A 26,704-nucleotide genomic window follows, 5' to 3' on the forward strand; every position below is an offset into this window, starting at 1 on the left:
AGGTGGTTAATCCTTTCTGCCTTGCCTTTGCTGCTATTTTTAGAGCTAACTCAGTCAAAGCTAACTTGGGTATGTGTGTACATGTGCTGCAGTCACCCCTCCTGATTGCAGTGTAGACAGACCCCGAGAGTCAGAGCTTCAGGAGTTGATTGACCAGTGTGACCCTTAGCAAGACACTTCACCACTGTCTACTCCAGTTTCCCTTCCTGTCTGGGATAACCCGAGTGGGTGTGAGGCTTAATTAGCATAAACCACTTTGAGATTATCAGATAGCAAAGGACAAAGTACTGGCACTGATTTCCATTCTCATGTGACGCTTGCCATTTTGCACCTGGGCATGGACAAACCTTGTGCTTCTGCCTGGATTGCTGATACTTCTTGCCAGCAGCCCAGAACACCTATGCCCTTCAGTACTGGACTAGAATCAATGTTATGTCTGCCTGGATCCATACTTGTGTGCTGATCTGTGCACACTGATTGATTGATCTCCCTCTCCTGTGTCAGGCCCATGGTCTCATCATGTCTGTTCTTTGTTGCCCAGGAGGTGGCTGTGTAGATGACACTTCATATACCATTCTCGCTTTCTGGTTAGGCATGGAACTGTGCTACAGAGAACGCCCCAACACCAGCTAAGGTGTGCCGATAAGGGAGGCAGTACAGTGCAATTAACACTCCAGTCAAGCAGGGCATTTTAAAAAATCCTTTGCCCTTCGTGTTTTTCGGTGTGAGTGGAAATGATCAGGCCTCCAGTGAATTATTCTGGCATATTATAGACCTCTTGTGCTCTCATTAATCGTTTTAAACCTCGTGGTAGTGTGCTGCACTGGGTCCCAAATGGATTGTAGTTTATTCCAAATGCAGCACAATTGCTCTCTGCTTTGGGGTAGCTGGTGCAATTGTCCCTTACGTGTTCATTTGGAGAGTGAACCCTGCACTCGGCATTTTAGATGCTCACAAATTAAATGCTGTAGGAGTGGTTGGAGAGAGCCCATTTGATTTCAATTTATATCCCACTAAAAAGAGAGGAAACAATAGCGGCATGTTAAGCTGTTCCTTGGTACAATGGGGTGAAAACTTGGCCTGTAAGGAGCTGCTTTTTAACGTGGGTGCTTTGCATCTAACCTCAGGTTTTGGGAAGCATGAGATAGGGAAGTAGAGTTTGCATTGCTTGGGATGATGAATGGAAAATGCAGACAATGAAAAGAGGGACTGGTTGCTAGACAAAGCAAAGGGCCAGATTTAGAGCTGGTGTAAGCGGGAGCCACTCTAGAGATGCTTTGGTATGTCACCTGGTTGACACTAGGTCTGAATGTAGTGGAAGGGGCTCTGTTCTGTTACAGGCTGATATAAATCTGGAGTAACTCCACTGAAGACAAAGACGTTCCTTCTGATTTACACTGTGGTAGCTGAGATCAAGCTGTTTCATTCCAATGTCTGCCTGCGCTACGTGGAGGAATTACACAGCCCAGCCAGGCATCAGCAGCCTCCCCCTGTAAGGGTCTCTCCTAATTCTGAATATGGTGCTGGGAAAGCCCTGCTTTGCTAGTGAGTTGTCACCATGGTTTCCGTGAGCTGAGAGAGTGAGATCAGGCTCCTTTTGGTCCTGCTAGCAGCCTTCCTTGTCCCCTGAGCAAGAGTAGAAAGTGTCTGTTCTCTGGTCATCTTGTGAACGCTGGTGGCCTGTGTGCCAGGCGCGCATGGAGATGCCACAGCAGCGCTCTCCAGCGCTCTCCCACTGGCTTTTCTCATCTGGTCACCCCGAACATGGAGTCACTACCATTAGAGATGGGCTTGAAACGAAACCCAGATCCAGCGCTGTGTGGATCTGGAGCCTTGTGTGTCTGTAATGGGCTGACCCAAACACCCTGGGGTGGGTTGCACCTAAATCCCAGCCTTGCAGCTCCAATTCAAGCCAAAGTAGCAGAAAGTGCTTGTCACGTCAGATCAACAGGTGCTTGATTCTCTCTCCCCTAAACAGATCAAGCTGCGGAAAAGCCAGTCACTGTGGTTCATGCTGTCAGGCCATCTCTGATCTGCTGGGATATGCCCCCTTCCCTCTGCTCGCTGTGTCCTGGGGTGGAAGGAGCAGTTGGGTCAGAAGGGGAGGTGGGGTAAACTCCTATGATGTGGAGCCTTTCTTTGCCAGAGCAAAGGAGAAGCCGGCTGCTTGTTTCCCCTCTGGGTGCAACTGACCCAGTGATCGCTGGGTCTCCGCTCTGCAGCAGCATCTGCCAACACACACACGAATGCGACACCCCAGGCTCTCGGCACCACATCAGCGCCAAGAAATGGAAGAGTGTGGGGTTTTCCCTTTGTAAGCCAAAGTCAGCAAATATATCACTCAGCAAAAACCATCCTGCAAGGCTGCTCTTTCCAGTCCCTCCCTCCCAGCAAGCCGCGTGCAGGCCTGTCTTGCTGACGCGTTGGGTCAATCCAATGCCAGCCTCTCTGTCTGCTGCGTAAGGGGCTCCTTTCCTCACATTCTGCCATCTCGAGGGAAAGGCCATTTCATCAAGCACTGTGGATGGTTTATTATCTCAAGCTCTGGATGTTTTTCGCTTGCCACTGATCAGGCATGGGGTGAAGCTTGGAAGGGCTCAGCCTGATAGAATGTGTGGGATACAGGCTGCAGACTAAAGTCTGCTCAGAGAACATAAGAACGGCCATAATGGGTCAGACCAAAGGTCCATCTAGCTCAGTATCGAGAGGATAAGGAGTGCAGAGGAGTTAACCCTTAACTTGCTCCAAAATTAAAGCTCCTTTTGTGTTTCGGACTTCTTGATGTCCGCTCTTAAAGGGACAATACCCAGATCTAGCACAGCTTTGTTACTGTTATCAACTCTTTGGATGCAGAAGCACCTAGAGGTCCCAACCAAGATCAAGACCCCGTTGTGCTAGACACATGCATAAGAGCTTACAGTCTAAATAGTTCAGGCAAAGGAAACCGAGGCCCAGAGACCCAGCAGCTCAGAATTGAACCCAGGTGTCCTGACTTTCAGGCCAGTGCCTTATCCACTGGGCCATGGTGCCTCTCCTCTAGTGGTCTCCCACGCCTGGAGAGAGAACACAAGTAATCCCATGGGTAGACTAATCCAACCATACAGTTTGCACTGCTCTGGTGTCTTCCTTCTGAAGATCTCAATGGATTTTATCCACATTTAGTTTATGAAGCCTCCCAGCCTCCTGTGGGCAGGTCTGTATCATTTTAGGAAGTGGCAGAGTGGATGAGACCACTAGTGGTCCATCTAGTCCAGTGTCCTGGCTCTGAAAGTAGCCAGCTGCATAAAATGATGGGGCAAGAGGCCCTGCAGCAAGCAGTGACGGGAAAGTTTCATCCTGTTCTTCGTATCCCCACTTTACAGATATGAATCAATAGGAGACGGATTCTGTCAACCTTATTCTCCTTCACCTGCCTACCGCTGTGTGATTGTGGAGAAAGAGCTGGAGTGGGCATTGGCACTCAGGACTCCTGGGTTCTCTCCCTATCTGCCTCTGACGTTTTGGGTGACCTTAAACAAATCACCTAAGTTTTCCACTTGTAAAATGAGGCGAATAGCACTTATCTATTTGTGCAGAGCAGTTTGTGGAGCTTTGTTCACTATAAAGCAGTTTGAGAGTGTCACATCGGAGGTGGGCACTTCATGCTGAGAGTGGGGGTTGGGTGAAATCTCATTGAAGCCGGTGGGCATAACTACCACCCTTCATTCAGGATAAAGAAACAATCAAGCCCCTTTATGGACCAGGTCGCTGAAACAATAGAAACCACCACCCAAAACACAGGCACATGGCAAAGCTTGAATAGAAGCTGACCCAAGGGGCTTTCGTGGGACTGACTGCAAACACAGCGGCTGGGGCGTTGGTTGGTGAAGGGGTGTGCATGTGTCTGTGTGAGAGAAGCAAGCAGCAGAAGCACAGAAGGACTCAGAGAAGGTGCAAAAAAGCCCCAGACACAGCCAGAGAGAAGCCCTTTTAGTGTCGGTGCCCTGAGGGGAAAAAAAGCAGAGAGCGAGTGAGTTTTTGGGTGAAGTGCTGGCTGAAAGAGGCTTGGATCTGTGTACAAAGGAACTGTCTGCGGCTGTTTGATTCCTACTGTGTCCAGGGAAACAGGACTTTGTGCATCCTTTGTAGATTAACAGGATTGCATCAGAGAAATACTTGACTCCACCGTCCATTTCTCCTCCTAATAGAAACAATCAGTGGTTTGCAAACTGGGGTACGCCTCTCCTAATGGTGGACAATGCCTGGTATTAAGACTTCGCAATCTAATTAGGGTTGCCATCCATCTGGTTTTTCTACCCAGACAGTCTGGTTTTTGGCTTCTGCATCAGGGTGCCATTTACAGTTGCTAGTTGCCTGGTTTTCGGGGACCTGGCAACCCTAAATGGTATCTCAACCAAAAGTCTCGTTACAGCGGGGCAGGGTGTGGTGCATGGTCATTAACCCAGGCCAGCCCCTGCTCAGCTGGGGCCGCCTCCTTCCTGCAGGCAGGCTCCTTGAGACAATCCAGCGAGCAATGGAGGGAGGGGGTGAGAGGAGCAAGTGATGGGGTGTAGGCCTTGGGGGAAGAGGTGGGGTAGGAGGCGGGGCCTGGGGGAAGAGGTGGAGCAAGGGCCCGGGCCTCAGGGGCCTGGTTACCAGCATTTAGAAAGGTGGCAACCCTAAATTTAATCATAGGTTTATTATGATCTTATCTCAGAGGGGGGTACGTGGTAGACTAAATTATTTGGAAAGTGATACACAGTTTGAAAACCACTGTGCTAGGCCCTGGAAAATTGGCTAACCACTTGGATCAAAAAGGGGTAACATTATTATTTCCATCCCGTGTCTCATCACTTGGTGTTTAACATTCTAGTTACTCGTTAACAGAAGCTGGCAGAAGCCCACGGCTTTCCGGATGGTTTGGGGATGAAATAAACCCGGTTTGAGATGGAAATGAATGTTCAAGAAGAGTTACGGTGCCTGTCTATAGAATTCAGAGGGATCTCGTTCCATTCTGTCATAAACAGCCAGTACGTGAAGTGCATTACTTTCGTGTGGCTCACTGAAAATGTAAAGCACTCGATGAGTGCTGCTGGGCCACCCATTTACCCTGCAGCACAACCACACGTGGCTGTTTCTAATCAGATCAGTTCTCAAGGACAACTAGTAAAATGCCTGAAGAAATCAATGACACACGCTGGAGTTAACCAGCTGATAGCATTAAAACTGAGAAACAAGAATGCCCGTCCTGACAAGAAACAGAAACAATGGCATCAATATTTAGCACTTTTCATGCCTGGATTTCAGAGCCCTTTTGTAAAGGGTATTGTTGTTCCCATTTGATGGATGGGGAAACAGAGTAGGGAAGCGACTGATCCTGCAGCAGACCTGGGGTTGGAACCCAAGTCTCTTGATTTTGAGTCTAGTGCTCTAGCCACTGGACCAGGCTGTTTCACCAGCTGGGCTGACAACACTGACCATAGGCTCCGACTTCTAGTTTTCCCGGGGGGTGCTCCGTCCCAAGGCTCTCCCCCCACTCTGCCCCTTCCCCCAAGGCTCTGCCCTCATTCCGTCTCTTCCTGCTCCCACTCTGCACTCTCCCCCCGAGGCCCCTGCCTCTTCCTGGCCCCGCTCCAGCCCCGCTCCACCCCCTCCCTGAGATCCCCGTCCTCCCACTGTTTGCTGCTCTCTGCCCTCCTCCAAACCTCTCCCTGAGCCTCCAAACAGCTGTGGCCGGTGGGTTGAGCACCCACTATTTATTTTCCATGAGTGCTCCACGGCTGGAGCTTAAAAACTTCTAAGGAAGGAGATTCCACCACATCCCTAGGTAACGCATTCCAGTGTTTCACCACCCTCCTAGTGAAAAAGTTTTTCCTAATATCCAACCGAAACCTCCCCCACTGCAATTTGAGACCATTACTCCTTGTTCTGTCATCTTCTACCACTGCGAACAGTCTAGATCCATCCTCTTTGGAACCTCCTTTCAGGTAGTTGAAAGCAGCTATCAAATCCCCCCTCATTCTTCTCTTCCACAGACTAAACAATCCCAGTTCCCTCAGCCTCTCCTCATAAGTCATGTGTTCCAGTCCCCGAATCATTTTTGTTGCCTTCCGCTGGATGTTTTCCAATTTTTCCACATCCTTCTTGTAGTGTGGGGCCCAAAACTGGACACAGTACTCCAGATGAGGCCTCACCAATGTCGAATAGAGGGGAGTGATCACGTCCCTCGATCTGCTGGCAATGCCCCTACTTATACATCCCAAAATGTCATTGGCCTTCTTGGCAACAAGGGCACACTGTTGACTCATATCCAGCTTCTCGTCCACTGTAACTGCTAAGTCCTTTTCTGCAGAACTGCTGCCGAGCCATTCGGTCCCTAGTCTGTAGCGGTGCATGGGATTCTTCCGTCCTAAGTGCAGGACTCTGCTCTTGTCCTTGTTGAACCTCATCAGATTTCTTTTGGCCCAATCCTCTAACTTGTCTGGGGCCCTCTGTATCCTATCCCTACCCTCCAGCGTATCTACCTCTCCTCCTAGTTTAGTGTCATCTGCAAACTTACTGAGGGTGCAATCCACACCATCCTCCAGATCATCTATGAAGATATTGAACAAAACCGGCCCCAGGACCGACCCTTGGGGCACTCCACTCGATACCGGCTGCCAGCTAGACATGGAGCCATTGATCACTACCTGTTGAGCCCGACAATCTAGCCAACTTTCTATCCACCTTATAGTTCATTCATCCAGCCCATACTTCCTTAACTTGCTGAGAAGAATACTGTGGGAGACCGTGTCAAAAGCTTTGCTAAAGTCAAGGAACAACACATCCACCGCTTTCCCCTCATCCACAGAGCCAGTTATCTCATCATAGAAGGCAATTAGATTAGTCGGGCATGACTTTCCCTTGGTGAATCCATGCTGACTGTTCCTGATCACTTTTCTCTCCTCTAAGTGCTTCAGAATTGATTCCTTGAGGGACCTGCTCCATGATTTTTCCAGGGACTGAGGTGAGGCTGACTGGCCTGTAGTTCCCAGGATCCTCCTCCTTCCCTTTTTAAAGATGGGCACTACATTAGTCTTTTTCCAGTCGTCCGGGACTTCCCCGGATCGCCATGAGTTTTCAAAGATAATGGCCAATGGCTCTGCAATCACATCCGCCAATTCCTTTCGCACTCTCGGATGCAGCGCATCCGGCCCCATGGACTTGTGCTCGTCCAGCTTTTCTAAATAGTCCCGAACCACTTCTTTCTCCACAGAGGGCTGGTCACCTCCTCCCCATGCTGTGCTGCCCAGTGCAGCAGTCTGGGAGCTGACCTTGTTCGTGAAGACAGAGGCAAAAAAAGCATTGAGTACATTAGCTTTTTCCACATCCTCTGTCGCTAGGTTGCCTCCCTCATTCAGTAAGGGGCCCACACTTTCCTTGACTTTCTTCTTGTTACTAACATACCTGAAGAAACCCTTCTTGTTACTCTTAACATCTCTTGCTAGCGGCAACTCCAGGTGTGATTTGGCCTTCCTGATTTCACTCCTGCATGCCCGAGCAATATTTTTATACTCTTCCCTGGTCATTTGTCCAATCTTCCACTTCTTGTAAGCTTCTTTTTTGTGTTTAAGATCAGCAAGGATTTCACTGTTAAGCCAAGCTGGACACACATGCTGCTCCATCATTTTAGTATTAAGGTGACAATGCATTTTTCATAATAATTGATATTTCTGGATTGAGGGGGTGGGATAAGGATATTCTTGCTATTTCAGATCCTTGATAATTCCCACCCCTTTAGCCTCCTACTCCTTTTTAACACCCACTTGGCTTTGCTTCTGCATCTGTATAGCATATTTAATGTAGGAGCAAAAGAGGTTTTATATATACTAGTGAAATAACTGCCTTATGACATCAATTAAAAGCCTTGTACAGAGAGAATCTAATAGTTCCAAAAGCTCATATGAGGGGAACAAAGAGTACAGTATGAGTGAAGATAGACAAGTAATTGTGTGACAAGGTGTGTGGAAGGGGCTTGTTGGGGGGTTCTGGGTGCAATGGTAATGGGACTCTGCAGGGGGGTCCAGGTGAAGGTGCTTGAGGCTCAGCGGGGTGAGGGGGAGTGTCTGCGTGTGCGGGGGGGATAGAGCTTGGCAGGGGGATCTGGGTGTGGGGGACTCAGTGTAGGGTCCTGATGCTGGGGGAGTGAGATTCAGTGGGGTGGGGATACAGGTGCAACTGATTGGGGCTTGGTGGGATGGGGATCTGGGTATAGGTGGCTCATCGGGGTGGTCCAGGTGCAGGGGAAGTGGGGCTTATTGGGGGGTTCTGAGTGCAGGGCAGTGAGGCTCGGCAGGAGGGTCTGGATATGAGGGGGTCTGGATACATGGGGGGTTGGGCGGATGGGGGAGCAGTTCCCTGTACAGGGATCCTTCCCCCTGTAGGTGAGGAGTGATGGGTGCAGGGTGGGGGGGGGTTTGCAGATTTTCTTGTAGCCAGGGGAGAAATCAAGGGGTGGGTCTGACCTGGCCCCGGATGCCATGCAGGGGAAGAGGAAGTCCTGTCCTCCCCAGCCCGGACTAGCAGTTGAGCCCGGCACAGGGTAGAAGCCACCAGCCGGGTCTTCCCCAGTTCCGCCTCCTTCCCCACAGTGATTTACCTCTGCTGGCTGCCCTGGGCACCCGAAACATACTGTCAAGGAGGGTTGCATGACTGCTCTTGTGGCTTCCCTTTGCTTCCCCATCAGAAAGTCATTTTTCTGTAGGGAAGCAAAGAAATCTGCAGGGGACATAAATTCTGCGCATACGCAGTGGCGCAGAATTCCCCCGGGGTGATCAGATTTATTGACTACAGAAAGATAGATTTTAAGTGATTATAAATGGTAGGCATAAAGGTCAGAAATAGTTACCTTAAGAAATAAAAATAGAAACATGCATTTTAAATCCTAAACTTTTAGTGTAAGCAAGAGTTGAATCATACAGGTTTTCTCATCCTGACAGATGATACAAGCAGGTTACAGTTCCTCAATACATAGGCTGGGGCTACCTTCCAGCCTGGATCCAATCTTTCCCAGTTCAAAGTCTTTGCTTTCCAGATGTTCTTCGAGGTGTTGAGTTGGGGGGGAGGGTGGGAGAAGGAGAGAGAGAGGCCAAGAAATGATCTCACTGTCTCTCTTTTATATTTTTTTTCCAGCTTGCTGGAAAGATCTTTTCTGCGAGATGGGTTAGTCCACCCCCATGTTGTGTGTGCCTCCTCCGAGAAGTGTCTATGATAGTGGATTGTTAGTTGGTGAATGTTGATGGGTCATTAACGCTGTCTTGCTATTGATGGATGCTCCTTTGTTGTAACTGGAAAGGCTAGTTGTGGGTGTTCCCAACCTCACAACGTATTTCAGTAACAAATATAGTAATGCTCCATAACTTCATATACAGCACATGATACTAACGTTCAACAGATCAAGACTTTTAAAATGATATCTCACAAAGTATACTTTGTACAAAATATATAATCATATCACCATGGTGAATATGGGGGTTCCAGGGTGCTACTGTGAGGTGCAGAGTGCCACACCCTCCCAGCAAGCATTCACATGTCTGGTTTTCCCCCCAAAATATTCTTACTATATTTCCTCAAAATACAGTTGCCACCCATGACTCACAAATTTTAGCAACATCCAGCCACACAGTCCAAAACTTCTTTTGTCTTAAGTGGGGGCTTGTGATTAACTCATCCTTAGTTATGTTAATTGAAGGGTGAGTTCACACCCATCAGTCTTAGTGGGGCCTGTGATTCATCCAGTCACGAGCACCGCTCAGCATAAAAGTAAAAAAGCAACAGAAGGAAACTGGGCGGGGGGCAGAAGCTGTAACTTGGGAACCCCTTGATTAAATTACCCCAAATTTGGACGCCTACCTTTCTCCTGTGCCCTCATGAGTCTAACTTTAAAGCATGTACAATGGCAGGAATGGAAACTTTCCAGCTGGTTTTCTGGGTTGGCGTGTGCACACTAAAAAAATATACATGCTATATACTACCTTGGGTAAAACTCGACAGATTGAGTCTATTTTGAGCTAAAAGAACAGGAGGACTTGTGGCACCTTAAAGACTAAGAAATTTATTTGAGCATAAGCTTTCGTGGGCTACAGCCCACTTCATCGGATTTTGAGCTGTATCACATCAATAGTTTGATCTCTAGCTCTGTGCACACGCGCGTGTGCGCACACACAAAACCCCACTAGAAACTATTTTTGCAGGGTGGTGTATCTCTCCAGAACCCCTAGCAGAAATGGCTCCAAATGTATGTCACCAACCCTATCCTGCACCCTCCCGAGGCACACCAACTGTCAAAGGAATCTGACTGAGCATGTCGATTTTAGAGGGCTTAGAAAGGTCAACCTTTAAACAGAAGTCATGATGCAACCATCACTGAAGTGGCACTGCCGCACCACTATAATGTGGCCCTAAGCGTCTTAATCACTTTTGAAAATGGAACTTACAATGCCAAGTCATTGAGACACTTTGGGAAATTTTACCCTTTAACACCAGACGGGACCATTATTTAGATTCTTGTCTGAATTTCTGCTGAACACAGGCCATGGAATTTCACCCAGTAATTGCTCTATCAAGCCTATAACTTCTGGTTATAGCATCTTTCTCAGAAAGACATCTAATCTTGACTTCAAATGATGGAGAATCCACCATATTCCCTGGTAAATTGATCTTGTGGTTAATTACCCTGATTTAAAAATTACCCTAATTAAAATTAGTTAATTACCTTGACTGTTAAATGTTCAGCTTATTTTATTTAAATTTATCTAGTTTCAATTTCCAGCCTTTGGAACTTTATTATAATTTATCTGATAGATTGAAGGACCTGTACTGTAAGAAATGTTCTCCCTGTGTAGGTACTCTCTGTGAGCAGATTATCGCATAACCTTCCATCGATAAGGTAAATAAATTGAGCATTTTAAGTTTCTTGTTGTAAGGCAAATTTTCCAGACCTCAAATCATTCTTAGGGCTCTTTTTCTGATTGTGACTAAAGATGGGCCTAAATCAGAACCCTTAGATCTTAACTTCCACATACATGGGAAGAGTTTGGTTTTGGATCTGGGTCACAATCCAAGGTGAAATCCTGGCTCCATTGAAGTCAGCAGTTTTGCAGCTGACTTCATTGGAGCCAGGATTTCACCCCAGGCTCTATGGCTTAGAGTTATGTCTGTTTAGGACATTGTGGTAAACACATGATAAGAGTGGGTGTATCATGTCAATATATAACTTGGAGGTGTTTCAGCCATATTTACCATTTTTCCTGTTTGTGTTTTATATGTTTGAAGGCTATTTGCTTCACTTTAACAATGAAAAATATATTTGTATTAAAATCAGATGCAAAATAGCTCTCTGTGCTATAGCATAACTTGCTTTTAATTTATCTTTCTGTGTGCATAAGGCTGATGTTGGTTGTTAGAGGTGGAAACATTTTTTTTTTTTACGTGACTGAAGAAATCGATCCTGCATAACAGAGTTAGCTTGGAAAAAATACAAGCTTAGAATAAAAATTTTACTGTGATTTCAAGACATTTAAGAGACGCGAATTGTCCACTGGTGTAATTGCAAGATCTGTGGAAACTCAGCCAATCATCATGCATATATTTGTATACTGTAATCCTATTGGTTCAAGTGCTGTAGGGATTGTCTTGGGATTTCCTCACACTTGGTAAAAAGCCTGGTTTCATGAAGTATAACTTTATCCAAGGGAGAGTGTTCTTTTCACTGCACAGTACATGGAGTTCTGTTATACCTGTACCCTTTTTTACAGCATTTTGCTTGCCTGTTTGGAGCAGATTTTTTTTTTGACAGGAGAACAAAATAAGATATGTATTTTTAATAGTCAGCAATATAGTATGGGTGGGCAAGTACAATTTGTGCCTAGTCTGGTAAATTTCTATTCTGATCTTACAGGGCTTACTGGCATCTTTGTATCAAAAAGCCAACATGGGCCAAAAACTGCTCCCATTTACAAATAGAGTGTAAATCAAGAGTAACTACTGAAGCCTCTGTATTCATCCATCCCACACTCATCACCATGGTATCTGAGCATCCTCTGCATTTACACTTGTGGAACTGAGCAACACCTTTGTCCCAACATCCGTCTGTCTCTTTCTGTCCTTCCCCCCAACTGACTGCAATCTTATTGGTTAAAATGATTAGTATGCAAATTAATTATTGATGATCTCAAGGGAGGAAGTGGAGGAGTAGAAAAGTGGTGGAGGGTTGGATTGATTTACCCCTCATGTCACAATTAGCCACTCAAGAATATATTGTTCATAAGGTAGCAGCAGAGTGAGACAAGGGGCGAGGAGAGGCATAGGATTTCAGGGGCTTGGAGACAGGCAGTTTGGCTAGCGATTAGAGCATGGAACTGGGATTTAGGAATCCAGTGTTCTGCTTCTAATCCCAACTCTGCAACTGGCCTCTGGGTGAGATCTGTAGCCTGTATTATGCAGGAGTCAGACTAGATCAGTGGCTCTCAACCAGGGGTCCGAGGCCTCCTGGGGGGTCATGAGCAGGCTTCAGGGGGGCCGCCAAACAGGGCTAAAATTAGGCTGGGGCCCAGGGCAGAAAGCTGAAGCCCTGCTGCATGGAGTTGAAGCCCAGGCCCAGAGCTCTGCCACCCGGGACTGAAGCCAAAGTGTGAGCAATGTCGCTTCGTGGGGACCCTGTGGCATGAGGCCCCAGGCAGTTGCCCTGCTGGCTACCCCCTAACTCCAGCTCTGGCTTTTATATGCAGAAAACCAGTTATTGTAGCACAGGGGGGCTGTGGAGTTTTTATAGCATGTTCGGGGGGTCTGAGATAGAAGAAGATTGAGAACCTCTGGACTAGATCATCATAGTGGTCTCTTCCCTCTTTAAAATCTGTGACTCTATGAAAGGAGGAAAAAGAAGAAGCAGGAGAGATGGGGAAGGGAGATCAGATGAATATCAGAGCGAATCCATCGATCAAACCCTGCTCATACATGAATACTCCCTTGTTTTCTTTGCTGCAGTGTACTGCTTTACCTTGGCACTGTTGCAAATGTGAAATGCCTAGAAACACACAAGTGGTTTCCAAAGGCTAATGGGTCTATGGCTTCTGGCCTCGCCCCGGATTTCTGCTTCCATTGCCAGAGTTGGACGGCTGATTATAGGTTACGAAAACAACCACACATGCTAAGAGCTGTGGCCACGCAGCTGGGCTGGGTTCAATTAAATAGGGCTAGGGCTGATGGAATCATGGAAGCGGCTTCTGTTCCGTGTAGATGGGGCAGTGTGTGAAACGCGGAATCCCATGCTCCATCCATCTAGGAAGGTGGCTAGGTGAGGAGAAGGAAGTGTTTACACTCTGTGGCTGGTACGTGCAATTAAAACCTTCCTCTCCTGGGGCTCCTTAGGAGAGGCCTGGAGGGGATGCAGAGTGAGCCGGAGATGCAGAGTGAGCCGGAGATGCAGATGGTGACTGGGTTAGGCTGAGGCATGAACTGCTGGAGTCTCTCCCGCTGGGAGGCTGTGCGGAACAGTGAGGAGGAGCGTTTGCTGGGGGAGAACAGGCAGCTGCCCTTGGCTGCACTGACTGTACTTGCCTCCTCCTCTTTGTCAGAGAGAGGAGAATCCTGTCTGAAATGGTAGGGATGGGGCAGAACTAAATCAAAGTAGTAAGAGATGGGGAAGACCAGGTGGTCCATCTCCCAAGAGGGAGGTGTAAGGACAATGGACCTTGCTCCCCTCTAGAAAGTGTCCTGGTTACAAACGTGGCTTTTAGCCCCCAGAAGTAGTGATGGAAGAACTCTCTGTCTGGCAGGAAAGGTGCCACCCTGAAGTCCTCTCTTTATCTGCAGAACCAGCACATGCTGCCCTGCCACTGTCCCTCTCTGCTGGGTGTGTCAGCTAGTACTAATCACCTTGGTGGATTTTGCCGGGGGGGAGGGGGTGGGGGGGACGGACACACATGATCACTAGGAAATGCACTGGCACCAACAGCTCCTATCTGTAAATAGGCTTCAGATGGTGATGATTTTTGCTCACTGCTGACCTGAGCTAGGCTTGAACCATCAACTGGAGGCTTTATAGCCCATGAGCAAACCCCTGAGCCATCCTCCCACCCATGACCTCTTTTTCATAACTTCTCAAATATCGTATTAATCCACCTCCCCATGAGTGGCAAAAGAGCCTTGGCTGTGAAGAAGCTCACAACTAGTTAAGTCCTGTCCTAATGCAGTGAAAATCCTGATAGCAGTGATATGGGGTGGGGAGGTGGGGTGGGCGGCAGTTTTTCCCATTCCTACCCGCTGCTAGCAGGATACTCGGCACAGAATGGAGCAGGAGCCCTGAGTTTGGCAGGAAGGGAGCTCAGGGCTGAGGCAGCTTTGAGTTTTTAATGTGCAAAGGATATTTGCTTCTAGTGTCAGAAGAGGAGGGCCACAGATCAGTGGTGCCTGATTCTCCCTTGAGGCCAAGCGCATATGCACTGTGAAGAGCAGGATGAATCAGTGGAGAGGAGAGGGAGGGATGCAGGTGAGGGATGATTGCTCTGGAGCTGTGAAAACCTGGTTACTACGTTTAGGGAATAAACCACAGCTGGTGCCTGTCGGGAAACGGAAGTAATTGAATAAGTGGCAATAACAGAGAGAGCAAAAGGCGGGCAGCAAGATTCGGCTTGTCATATCCATCTAGTTTTTTTATCACTCAAAGGTCTTGTCAGGCCTGGTTTTGATTCCCAGAGCTGACGAGTGTCTTTGGAGTGTGGCTGTTTCAGGGGCTGGGTGGGTGATGGCTGCATGGGTAAGTATTACACAAAGGGGCTTCCCAAGCACCTCCGCTCTCACTCCAGAGCTGAGCTCCCCGTTCCTGTCGTCTCTCTCTTTTGACTAGGAAACTGCCTCCGCAACTCTTCTCTCGGCCTTCTGTGAGAGCTTTAGCTATGTGGAAAGGCATTTGGAGTCTCTCTCCCTTGACATCAGTGCTGGGGTGATCTTTCCCCTCTGGTTTACTACCCTACTTCCCTTTCTGCACTGACGCCTTTGGTGGTAAGATTTCCTGTCAGACTCTGTCATGTTTGTTAGCAGTTCTTTCTTTCACAAGACTGTGTGGGAGCTGCTGGCCAGGCCTGGCTCTTGGCTGGGCTGTCACAGAGCTTGTACTTCCTCAGGAAAGCTCCCCATAGTGGGAGCTATTAGAAACTCCAGAGTTGTAGGGCTTGTCTACATGGGGAAGTAGCTGGGAATCGCTATCTCGATTGCTACCTTCCTGTGGGAAGTAGGTTAAGCGAAACCACCCAAAGGCACTCTCTAGTGCAGAATAAGAGTGTCCACATGGGGAATTAGTGTGGAATAGTTATTGCGCTTTAAATTCACACCCTCGCCTGTTTTGCAATAGCCTCCCCACGTAGACAAGCCCACAGAGAGTGAACACTGAAAACTGGAACCATTTGGAAATAGGAGGGAGGGGTCTGAATGTTGCATTCTAGGATATGTCTGGGGGAAGAAGGGGTAGTGCTTGGCTGTGAGGTGGGATGCTGGGAAATGTAGGGGGGGAACATATTTTAACATGCTGTAACAAATACAAAATATCCAGCTTTGCAGACAAGGCTGCTGTTCTGTCTGGGTGACTGTGGCAAGAAGGGTTCTGCCAATGTGGGTCTCATTTTAAGTCAAGTCACTCACAATGCTTGACAAGATAATTGCCGTGGATTATTGTGCCATATGCATTTGCGTGCGAGAGGAATATACGTGACCCCTGTTTGGGTAGCAAGAGGTTTTCTGTGGAAAGTTTGAGTGCCTGACAGGCCTGGGAACTTCCTGAGAAGACATTTGTGGTGATCTCTGAGCATCTCAGACATTTACATATTACATGAATTGCTGCTTTAAAACAGAAGTTGAATGTTCAGAGCAAAGGGTATTGTTCATCTGAGCCACACCCCAGGAGCAGATGCAGTGCCAGGCCCCTGTTTCAGAAGCTGGCCCATTACATGAAAAGCCTTTCAATCAAGTGTCTTGGATTAGGAACATTCTGCTTATTATGGTTGAGAATGCATCATGATGTCAGAGAGGGCTAACCGTGTCATGGGATGTTCAGGAAGAATATGGGGAAGAAGGAGACCGAATACCAGTTGCTGGTCTAACGTTGGGGTAGTGCCTACATGATGGTAGACCCATGATCAAGAACCCATTGTGCTGCATGATTCACTGACACATAATGAGAGACGAAGGGTTTACAATCTCAGTAGACAGGTCATGGAAAGGGGAGGGAATAGGGTTAGAACAGACAAGCAGAGTGAGGGTCAGCAAGTGGCAAGGTAGGTCCACCATTTTTAAAAATTCTTTGCATGGTCCTGGATGAGAAGGGTTCGTGTGGTGGACAAATGTGGAATTTCCCTGGGGAAGTTGCTTCCTAACCTCTATCACTTAGTGGCTGCTTTATGCCCTGAAGCATGAGTGTTTATGCAGCCCTTCTTTAAAAAAAACAACGATGTGACCCAACTAATGTAACTCTGGATGTCCCTGTTATCTGTATACATTTCTTATCCATTTTGTAATCCTGCTAAGGTCTTGGCTCCAGTGGTAAATTAATTCCATGTGTGAATAATGCATTGTGTTAAAAACAGAATTTCCTTCTATCAGCTTTAAATGCTCTGCCTTTCTGTTTCCCTGAATGTCACCTTGTTCTTGTAGTATGAGAGAGTAAAGAGGAGTGGCCATCTACTGTGTCTGTCCCGTTCATTTTTTCTCATGCCCCTGTCATGCTCAGCTGAGCTCCAGTTGCCAGTGATGGTGCCAAGGTCAGACGGGACTGAACTGGTGGAACAAGTGTGACACAATGATGATGTCTTCTAATTAATTATTTTAAGTTCCTAAAGGGGGCGAGATCCGCAGCTGGTGTAAATCGGCATGGCTCCCTGGAGGTTGATGGCGTGGTGGTGAATTACGCCCACTGAGAATCTGGCCCCAAATCAACTTGTTTTCCTGATGATGTGTCTGGCCTTGTTGCTCCTGGTACAGAAATGAATTCCGGATGGAATGAATTGTATGTTCTGGGAGCATCAAGGGTACAGGGGAAGGTGCAGAGCCCTTTAATCTGCTCACACCACAGCACAACTGTGTATACTACAAACTTGCATTGGGATGCAATGATGTGTTCTCCTCCCCCCCACCCCCCAGCTGCGGGGGCTGCTCCATCGCCCAATCTTCCTACAGAAACTGCTCCAAGCACTCCCAGGTTCCTAGGAGGCCTTCAAATAAATCTTGGCATTTTAAAAGGCCATTTCCCTCCACCCTACATGTCGGCAGTAATCCGAGGACAAACGGCCCCATTTATATAAAAAGGAAAAAAATCCGCCCCAGTCTGCAGAATAATGCAGGGGGCCCTTTCCAGCGCCCTGAGGATGCTGCTGGAATCCTCCTGCATACAAAGAGGTGATTGATGAACTAAGTCAGCCCGGGAGGAGATGATACGTGGGAAAAAGCTGAGTGGAGAGGCTCTGAAAGGGAAGCCTTTCCCGTAAAAGAGCCACCTCCTGGGAGGTCAGTTGTCCCTTAAACTATTGTGCCTGGTGCACCCAAAGAACGGGACAAAGTCTGACTAGGCTGGGAGAGGAAAAGGGGAATCCTCTGCTGTGTTGCTTGCATAGCAACACATGACCCCAAAGGTCACAGTAGTAGCACCAAGAAGGCATTAAAACCCCACTGGGTGCGAGGGTTTTTGTGTGGCCGGCTGGCTAGAGCAGCAGTTTGGGAGTCAGAACTCCTGGGTTACGTACCCAGCTCACCCAGAATCACACAGTAAGTCAGTGGTAAAGTCAGTTCATTGCTTTGGGGCTGTTTCCCCATGTGCATAATAGAGGTAATGAGGCTGACGTGCTTTGCACAGAGCTGGACAGTCCTGTAGAGTGTGATTCATGCAGGGCAGGACACATGAGCCTGATCCACTGGCAGTTAGTCCACTGGGCTTACCCATCCTGCATCGCCTGGAGGTTTTGGTTGTACAGACCCTTCTGTCCAGGGCACTCCCCCGCTCCCAGGCACTAGTCCCCTTTTGGAAAGTGCTTGGAGATTCCCAGCTCGAAGGTGCTACAGTAGAGCAGATGACAGGTTTCAGAGTAGCAGCCGTGTTAGTCTGTATTCGCAAAAAGAAAAGGAGTACTTGTGGCACCTTAGAGACTAACCAATTTATTTGAGCATAAGCTTTCGTGAGCTGTAGATAAATTTGTTAGTCTCTAAGGTGCCACAAGTACTCCTTTCCTTTTTTAGTAGAGCAGATGGTTACTATTCCATCAGGCAGGCTGTGTCCCTTCCCCCTCACCTGAGCCAGCGCTGTGCCTGCCTGCTGTTTGGATCTGTATATTGCAGGAGAAGGAAGAGCCTTGTAATTTCCCTGGCTGGGTGGGGAGTGGAGTCCCAGTGTGGGGAGACTTCAGGCTTTGCACTTTGTGTGTTGGCATGATGCCTACTTGCTCAGTTCTCTCCAGGCTGCTCCCAGCGGCAATCTTCCTGCAACCTGCCGTCCAAGTGCTGGGCCGGAGCAATTAGTTTTCCTCCAGGAAAAGCCAGCGCCAGGAACTGATGAGGCTTTAATAACAACAACAGGAAGTCTCCTCCCCACACTCCCACCTCAAGTGCAAAGACTTGGGAGGAGAAAAGCCATTTCAGGAGAGAGCCTAAAAGGATGTGATGCTTGAACCCATTGCAGCTTCTTGTTTTACCTGTACTAGCCACAGCTTTTGTCCCCCTAGCTCAAGGCCAGAAGGGACCATTGTGATCATCTTAGTCTGGTCACCTGCATAACACAGGCCACAGAACATCCCTAAAATCATGCCAAGGGCAGATCTTTTAGAAAACCATCCAATCTTGATTTAAAAATTGTCAGTGATTAAAGAATCCACCAGGCCCCTTGGTAAATTGTTCCGGTGGTTCATTACTCTCACTGTTAGAAAATTACACCTTGTTTGCCTTCTGAATTTGTCTCGCTTCAACTTCCATAGTGCAATGTGATTTGTTTTAGCAGCCATCCCCATGATGTGCGAGACGGAACTGATCTCCCCGGAGCCCTCCAGCCCGATGCAGTACTACGGAGAGTCCTCCGACACCTACTACCATGTTGACCGCTGGCAGAAACTCCGGACGGCCGTCAGGAAGCTGGAGTTCTGGGAAAACTTCAATGCTGAGCTGATAGGCAGCGGCTTCTTCTCCAAGGTTTACAAGGTAAAGCAACGGGTGGCTTGACATGACATGAGAGGAGCTGCCCTGGGACGTGGAGCAGCTGTCAGCATGCAGGCGTGGGATAAATGTGTCCATGCGGAGAACTCCTCCTCCTCACGTCTTTCTTGGCAGGACTCTGCTCTGCTGTCTTACTTGCCAGACTTTCTCCCTCCGACCTCCCCCTGCGAGACTGCTTGAAGTTGGGGAGGAGAGGAACCTCCCCACACATTGACCCTATTTTCCCCCTTCATAGAAGCTCTGAGGGGTCACTGTGGTTTATGATGAGGGGGAAGACGGTCTTGTGTCTGATGCATGGAACTGGAAGCCAGGAGTTCTGTCCCTGACTGTGCCACAGACTCTCTGGGCATAGGCCCTGAGTTTTCTTTTTCCCCAGGAGTGCTCCACCCCCTCCCTTGCCCCGCCCCCCCTTTGCCCCTCCCCGAGGCCTTGCCCCGCCTCTTCCCAGCCTGCTTGAACCCCTCCCGTGAGGCCCCGCCCACTGCTCTCCACCCTCCCCCGAACAGCTGACCAGCAGCAGCTGCTGCCTGAACAGCTGGGCTGGTGGGTGCTGAGCACCCACTTGTTTTTCCCCATGGGTGTTCCAGCCCCAGAGCACCCACGGAGTCACGCCACTGAGTGACCCTGGGCGAGTCGCTGCCTCTTTCTCAGATTCCCCCTGGAGGAGCCTAGTTTGTCAGTTGTTGCCACGTGCTCTGAGATCCTCAGATAAAAGGGGAGCCGTAGAGGAGATAAGGGTTGTGACTGTGTGCTGGCCTGTGCAAGTCTGGAAGATATTTACGCTGTGTGCAGATTTGCTGTTGAAAACAAAACCGAAGTGCACAGTGAAAAAGAATCTAAAATTAAATCCCACACACTTCCCGAAGTAGCAGCCTCCCACTCCCTTTGGAAGCTCCAGCCCACGCGCTTGTCTCTTGATGCATCGTCACAGTGCATTAGACTAGCTGGTGTGGTGTTAGGGGCCGGTGGGTCATTCAGAGCAGTCAGATTGGGATGGGTTATTTCCCTCTCCCAGCCTCAGGGCAGGAATCCCGTAGATCACCACAGGCTGGTCTTTGATGCCTCGTGAGGTACAAGCGGGTGACACCGAGTGACGTACCAGCGGGTTACTGCTGTGTTCTGAACGTAGGAGCTTCTAATTCACTTCCTGCAGCAGGCACAGCTGAAGTGGGAGGCTGTTGAAACCCCTCTCTATGTAAATTCCTGGGTGCTGCGTTCCATATATCACCTGTCCACCTTCTCCCATGACAAAGTGCTTGGAGCGTCTTGTGCAGGGGGTGTGGCATGCACATGACAGTGGATCATGTGTAAATAATGCTTAGTTTGGGGGTGGATGATCCCCCCCTTTGCCTAGTTAGCCTCCATATCCATTGCCTTGTGGCACCCGTGCGAACAGCCCCGGGGGAGGGCAGGGATGTAGTTTCTTTAAGGAAACGGGGCTCAGACCTTCAACTCCAGGAGAGGCTGCCGTTTCCTTTCCTCTGCTTCTTTCGGAGTGCCATCTTCCAGCCAAATTTGCTTCTCTACTACGTTATTTTACAGTAGCCTTCCAGCATGCTGCAGCTCCTAGTAGTCCTGTGAATGGGGACGTGACACCTACATTGGATGGAAACAAATCGCCAGTGGGTCCAACAGTTTGGTCAGAGTCATTCTGGTGTGACTCTTTAGCTTGGGAGTCTATAGAATGGCTAGTCCTGGGAACAAGACAGTAACCTCTGGTCTTCTCCATGCAAGCGCAAGATGCTACCACCAGATCAATGGGTTGACCTATATAGACACTTTGGGCCAGATCCTCAGCTGGTGTACGTCAACGTTGCGCCATTGAAGATAACGGTGGCATGCTGGTCTACACCAGCGGGGGATCTGCCCCTCAAAGTGTAGAAAATGTAGCAGTTAATTGGAAGTATAACTGCGTGTTGACTTTTCAAGGTGCTAACTTATCTTACATCCATCACTGTGGTATCTGGGCACAGTGTCTGTATAAAGTTTTGGTGGATTTCTGGTTGAAAGAGAGAGGGAGGGAGGACAGATTGAGACTTGTTTTAAAGGGTATCTCCAGCCCAAATGGTACAGTAGCTCTTTTCAAGCCTATGCAATGCCCTTCCCCACTTCCCACAAGAGCCTTGGTTGAGTAATCACTCATCCCAACCTCCACTGAGTGCCTACTGCCTCTTCTCTCTCTCTCCTGCCTTTCTTTAGCAAATTGCCGTAGTAACAGTTGCTGTTTCTATTGTGCGTGACATTTCCAGTCTGTCCTGCTGCTGAATGGGATTCCAGCAGTAGGCAGGTTGGAGACACACAGCTTGAATGAAGATAAAACAACTTTTGTTAAGCAAAAATATCAAAAAATAAAGGTTGAATGAGATGTTTGGCTCAGAGACTCGGAATGCAGAGAAGGACGGGCTCGGCTATTGTCCTACAGTGGGACTTGACATTTGATTGGAGACTCGAGTTGTTACGGTTACTAAGCATGTGGATTATTTGCATTCCCAATTCCCTGTCTTCCTTGTAGGTCTAGTAGTCTCCTCTGGACCCTGTATCCTGTAACTGTGGCATGTTTGCTACTCCTGGTTTTAAGTACCCTTGAAGATGACATTCTGAAGTTCTTTACTGGTAGTCGCTCTCCTCCAAAGAGCTTTACACACATGAATGCAACCTCACAACATAAAAAACCCCACATTTCTGATGTGGGCACTGAATCATAAAATCCTAGAATATCAGGCTTGGAGGGAACCTCAGGCGGTCATCTAGTCCAACCCCCTGCTCAAAGCAGGACCAATCCCCAATTTTTGCCGCAATCCCTAAATGGCCCCCTCAAGGATTGAACTCACAACCGTGGGTTTAGCAGGCCAATGCTCAAACCACTGAGCTATTCCTCCCCCCTGAAATGTTGCCTGTAGCATCTGTACTGCTGTCATTTATCTCTCACCTGTGCGCACAAGCAGGTAACTGTGTAAGCAAGGTGGCTAGAGAGAAAGGCTCGACTTGGATTTCATCATGAGACAGACTCGAGAGATCTGGGTTCAGTGCCCGGCTCTGCCCTTGGCTCACTTTGTGACCTTGGAATAGGTCCCTTTCCCTCTGAGTGCCTCAGTTTCACCATTTGTGACACGTGGTATTCAGGCTCAGGGTGTGCATGAGCCTTGATTCATGAATAGTTATCGAGTACTTTAAAATTCCATGACGCTAGTTAAAGGCAAAGCCATGGATGGATTTTTGCTGGTCCGTTTTTTAGATACAATTGGAGATAAGACTTTGAACTTCTACAGCTCCTTTTGTCGACGGACCTTAAATTAAGTAAGCCTCACAACTCCCTCCTCTTTTTTGATGAGCAGAGTTTAAACTTAATCTCTCTGTCCTCTGACTTAGGCCCAGCACAAGCCCCTTTATCACTTTTCAGCTTGTATTCAGTGGCGGGAAAGCCCTGGAGATACCTTTCCGTCCCTCTGATCCTCAGGCTGACCCAGGGCAGAACTGGACCTCAGCATAAATTAGCAGCCAAAGGGCTGCTGTAAGATATGGTGGGTAGGGACTGCTCTGCTGGCAGGGGATTGGGGAGCACTGTGTGCTCCAGCCACGCCCTCAATCCACCCAGGATTGTCCCCTCTGTCAGGTGGTGGAGAGCAGTTGGCACAGATCTGCCTATGCTGACTGTATACCACCTGGGGATTCCCTTTATGTCAGGAGAATCCCTGAAAGCTGGTTAAGGCAACTCCCCATGTGCTTTGGGATCGGGCCCATAGAAAGGATTATTGATGTCCCAGTCTTCTGAGTCTCGGGGACCTGGGTTCAGATTCAGGGCTAGATCTACATCTAAAGCAGGTCTGGTGGTCTCATGCTAGTCGTTGTCTCCTGCATTTCCACCTCAATAGCTCCTACGCTTCAGCATAAACTAATACCGTGTGTAACAGGAGAAGCAGACAGAAGGAAGGGGAAGAGGAGTCATGTTATTGAGCAGTAAAGCAGCTGGGAAAGAGCCAGGTGTGACCGAAGTGAGGTGGGCTGTGCCAAGCTCTCCTTTACCTTCCTTATGGTGCCAGCACTGACTCAGCTTTGGAGAAGGAGAGATGGGGAGGAGCAAAGGAATTAAAAATGAATGACAGTGGAAATGGTACCAGCTTATTAAGCACTACGTTGCAGTCCTAACAGCAAAATCTGTGTAATAAAGGATGTTAGCAAGTGTCAAGGTTCCTTCCCCACTCTGAACTCTAGGGTACAGATGTGGGGACCTGCATGAAAACCCCCTAAGCTTATTTTTACCAGCTTAAGTTAAAACTTCCCCAAGGTACAAACTATTTTACCTTTTGCCCTTGGACTTTATTGCTGCCACCACCAAGCGTCTAACAAATATATAACAGGGAAAGAGCCCGCTTGGAAACATCTTTCCCCCAAAAATCCTCCCAAACCCTATACCCCCTTTCCTGGGGAAGGCTTGATAAAAATCCTCCCCAATTTGCACAGGTGAACACAGACCCAAACCTTTGGATCTTAAGAACAATGAAAAAACAATTAGGTTCTTAAAAGAAGAATTTTAATTGAAGAAAAAGTAAAAGAATCACCTCTGTAAAATCAGGATGGTAAATACCTTACAGGGTAATCAGATTCAAAACATAGAGAATCCCTCTAGGCAAAACCTTAAGTTACAAAAAGACACAAAAACAGGAATCTACATTCCATTCAGCACAGCTTATTTTATCAGCCATTTAAACAAAACAGAATCTAAGGCAGATCTAGCTAGATTACTTACTAAGTTCTAAGACTCCATTCCTTTTCTGTTCCTGGTAAAAGCATCACACAGACAGAGAGAACATTTGTTTCTTCCCCCCTCCAGCTTTGAAAGTATCTTGTCTCCTCATTGGTCATTTTGGTCAGGTGCCAGCGAGGTTATCCTAGCTTCTTAACCCTTTACAGGTGAAAGGGTATTTCCTCTGGCCAGGAGGGATTTTAAAGGTGTTTACCCTTCCCTTTATATTTATGACAGCAAGAAACCCAGTCCCTGGTGACTCACCCTGTGCCAGCAGGTTTGAAAGGCTGCTCTGCCATTCTGCATCGGATTGAAGTGGTGTAATGTGTGTCTAGAGGACTTGAACAGCTTGGCCACCACAATGCATCTGTTTAGGACAGAGGAGGGTCGGGAGGAGTATGGGGCTGCTCAGAAGCCCGGGTGAGTGTGCTGTGGCATGTCTCCAGAAGTGCTGCACAGGCATGGAAGATAATTGGCACCGTTGTCAGTTTTGCACAGAAAATAAGGGTGGAATTTGCATAATGGGTCCACATGTTTCTGTTCAGCTGCCGTTTCTCAGCACTCTAATGAGCTAATAACCCTCCCCAGAACTATATGGTAGCTCTTCTTAAAGCTTTTCAGAACTTGCAGCTTGTGAGTCTAAGAACCCCTCAGTGCCAGCTGACAAAGGGTTTGCTGTACTGTCAGGCCTGACAAACTCATTACACCCAACACTGTCTTTTCATAGTGTTTATCCAGAAAATGTCTTGTGAGGTATTAAGTGAAAGCCAGTAACACCCTGGTCATTAGTATAATCATAAAATACATGTATTAACCCTATATGAGGAATTATCTATACCTACTGATATGATGCTTTTAAGTCAACAAGGCAGAGTGGACAAACAGGTCTTCTGCCAGACAGAAGTATGTCTTGCCGCTATACCCGTCTCCATGTAAACGAAGCATTGTGAACTAAATACAATGGGAGTTACATTTGGAAGCAAAATGGGAAAAACAAACTAACATGGTGATGTGAAGGCAGCCTGGTGCCAGCACACCAGAGAGCCAGCAACTGGAGAGAAGAGTTCTGCCTCGGGGTGCACTTCAAAAGGATATATTTCAAAGGTTCCTGGACTATAAGAAGAAGAAAAAAGAACCCCCTTGTTATCGAATTACCGACAAAACCCCTTGAAGGGTGCAGGGGACTCATGAAAATCTAGATCTGTAAACCCGCAAACTCTGCAGAAAAGGTTTTAGGTGAGAAATTGCTTTAGATAATACTAGCTTGCTAGAGAGAAGTTCTAGGCTTGGGGAAGCAGGTTATCTTTGTGTTTTATTTGTAACCCTTGCCTTTTCAGTTATTCTTATTCCACAGGCACTGGAATCAGTGGATCTCTGTTCTTTGTTAACAAACTTATATTTGTTTTCACCGTAAATAGTTTACAGCCCTGTGTTGTTATAAAGGACCTGATCCTGACTTGCAGCCTTCCAGCTGTTGTACACTGTCTCTTTGGGGACAGCTTATCTGGTGATTACTGTGGGTGTCCCGGTGACAGGGGCTGGACACTTCAGGGGGATGTTTCTGGAGCGTTCAGTGACTGGGGTGCACCTAATGTTAACCTGCAAAGCAGAGTAGGGCTGGCAGAGTCCTGAGAAGAGGGCGAGAATCCTGAAAGGCGGGTGTTGTCCAGGAGCCAATGCCCAGCTGCCCCAAGGTAAACGCTCTCACTCGGGTGGCAGGGGTGTAAACAAGGTCACCCACCATCCTGGGTGCCCCGAGAAGGTGGGACCTCTTAAATGCTCTCTATGCCTTTTGCACAGCCACAGATTTCAGGAAGCCCACAGCCTCTGGAGTAAAATGTCATTCACTCTGTATGTCAGGGCGGTGTGTGTGCACTGGTCAGTTACCAAGTGCAGTAAGGAGATGAGTAGTGGGGTCGGGGTCGAGCCGGGTTAGGACACCAGGAAGTCAGGGTCAGGTACCAGGTAAGGTTATAGACAAGTAGCAGAGTCGGGGTCAAGCTGGGGTCAGGAGCCAGAGTTTAGGGTCTGCAGCAAAGCATGATCAGGAGTGGAAGCAAGCAGATGGTCTGCATCATTGCTCAGACAGCTCCCCAAGATGGCTCCTGGTTTATACACCAGCATGAGCCAATCAGTGGGCTGTGAGGGCCCTGCTGTGCGGTACTTCCTGCGGTGCCTCGCTTTGCAGGGTCCTCTAGCAGAAACCCAGCCTAACCTTCCAGTGGTGATGTGGAAATGTTGGCAGCCCAGAACCCCCATGGTCCTAGGTTCTTACAGTGCATCTCTAGCCATATACTGTAATGACGGTGCATGTAATAATAATGCACATTGTAAAGTTTGGTTATAGATTAGTAAATCCCATGGTTGGGTAATGCCCGATCCAAAACTTCTTTGCAATCCATTTAAACACAGAGGCAGGGTTATTCCTGTCATGGGCATTGGGTATTTGATTGCATTATTCTTGGAAGGGAGCAGGACCAGAGTTAACATTGCCCCAAGACTTATTTATCTTGCAGCCCTAGTTATAATTAGCATTCCTCTCTCAATCCAAACTGGATTGACGTTAGTCTCTTTGTTCAGTCCACCTGCTATGGAGTGGTAAGGTAACCTTATCTGTAAAGTAGCTTGCGCAGGTAGCCGTATCACACATGACGTTTTGGGGCATTGAATGGTGTCATGGTGCCAGTTCATTCTGTGTTTAAACGGTTTTGACCTTTGAACAAATGACAAAAAGGGCAGAAAGTTAAACAGCGCACC

At 48.0% G+C, this 26,704-nt stretch overlaps 1 protein-coding gene across 5 annotated transcripts in view; it reads left to right on the top strand.

The window, feature by feature from the left end:
• Positions 1–26,704, top strand: part of LOC102942188 (dual specificity testis-specific protein kinase 1) — a 67,251-nt gene that overhangs the window by 19,609 nt on the left and 20,938 nt on the right. For 3 of the 5 annotated variants that reach the window (XM_037879960.2, XM_043530370.1, XM_043530366.1), the window contains exon 2: positions 18,989–19,188. In XM_037879960.2, coding sequence (XP_037735888.1) covers positions 19,000–19,188 — 189 coding nt within the window. In that variant the 5' untranslated portion in view covers positions 18,989–18,999. The remainder of the gene's footprint in view (positions 1–18,988; positions 19,189–26,704) is intronic. The other 2 variants (XM_043530369.1, XM_043530368.1) reach the window with 1 other exon arrangement.

Source organism: Chelonia mydas, chromosome 16 (assembly GCF_015237465.2).
Source record: "Chelonia mydas isolate rCheMyd1 chromosome 16, rCheMyd1.pri.v2, whole genome shotgun sequence".
NCBI lineage: Eukaryota > Metazoa > Chordata > Testudines > Cheloniidae > Chelonia > Chelonia mydas.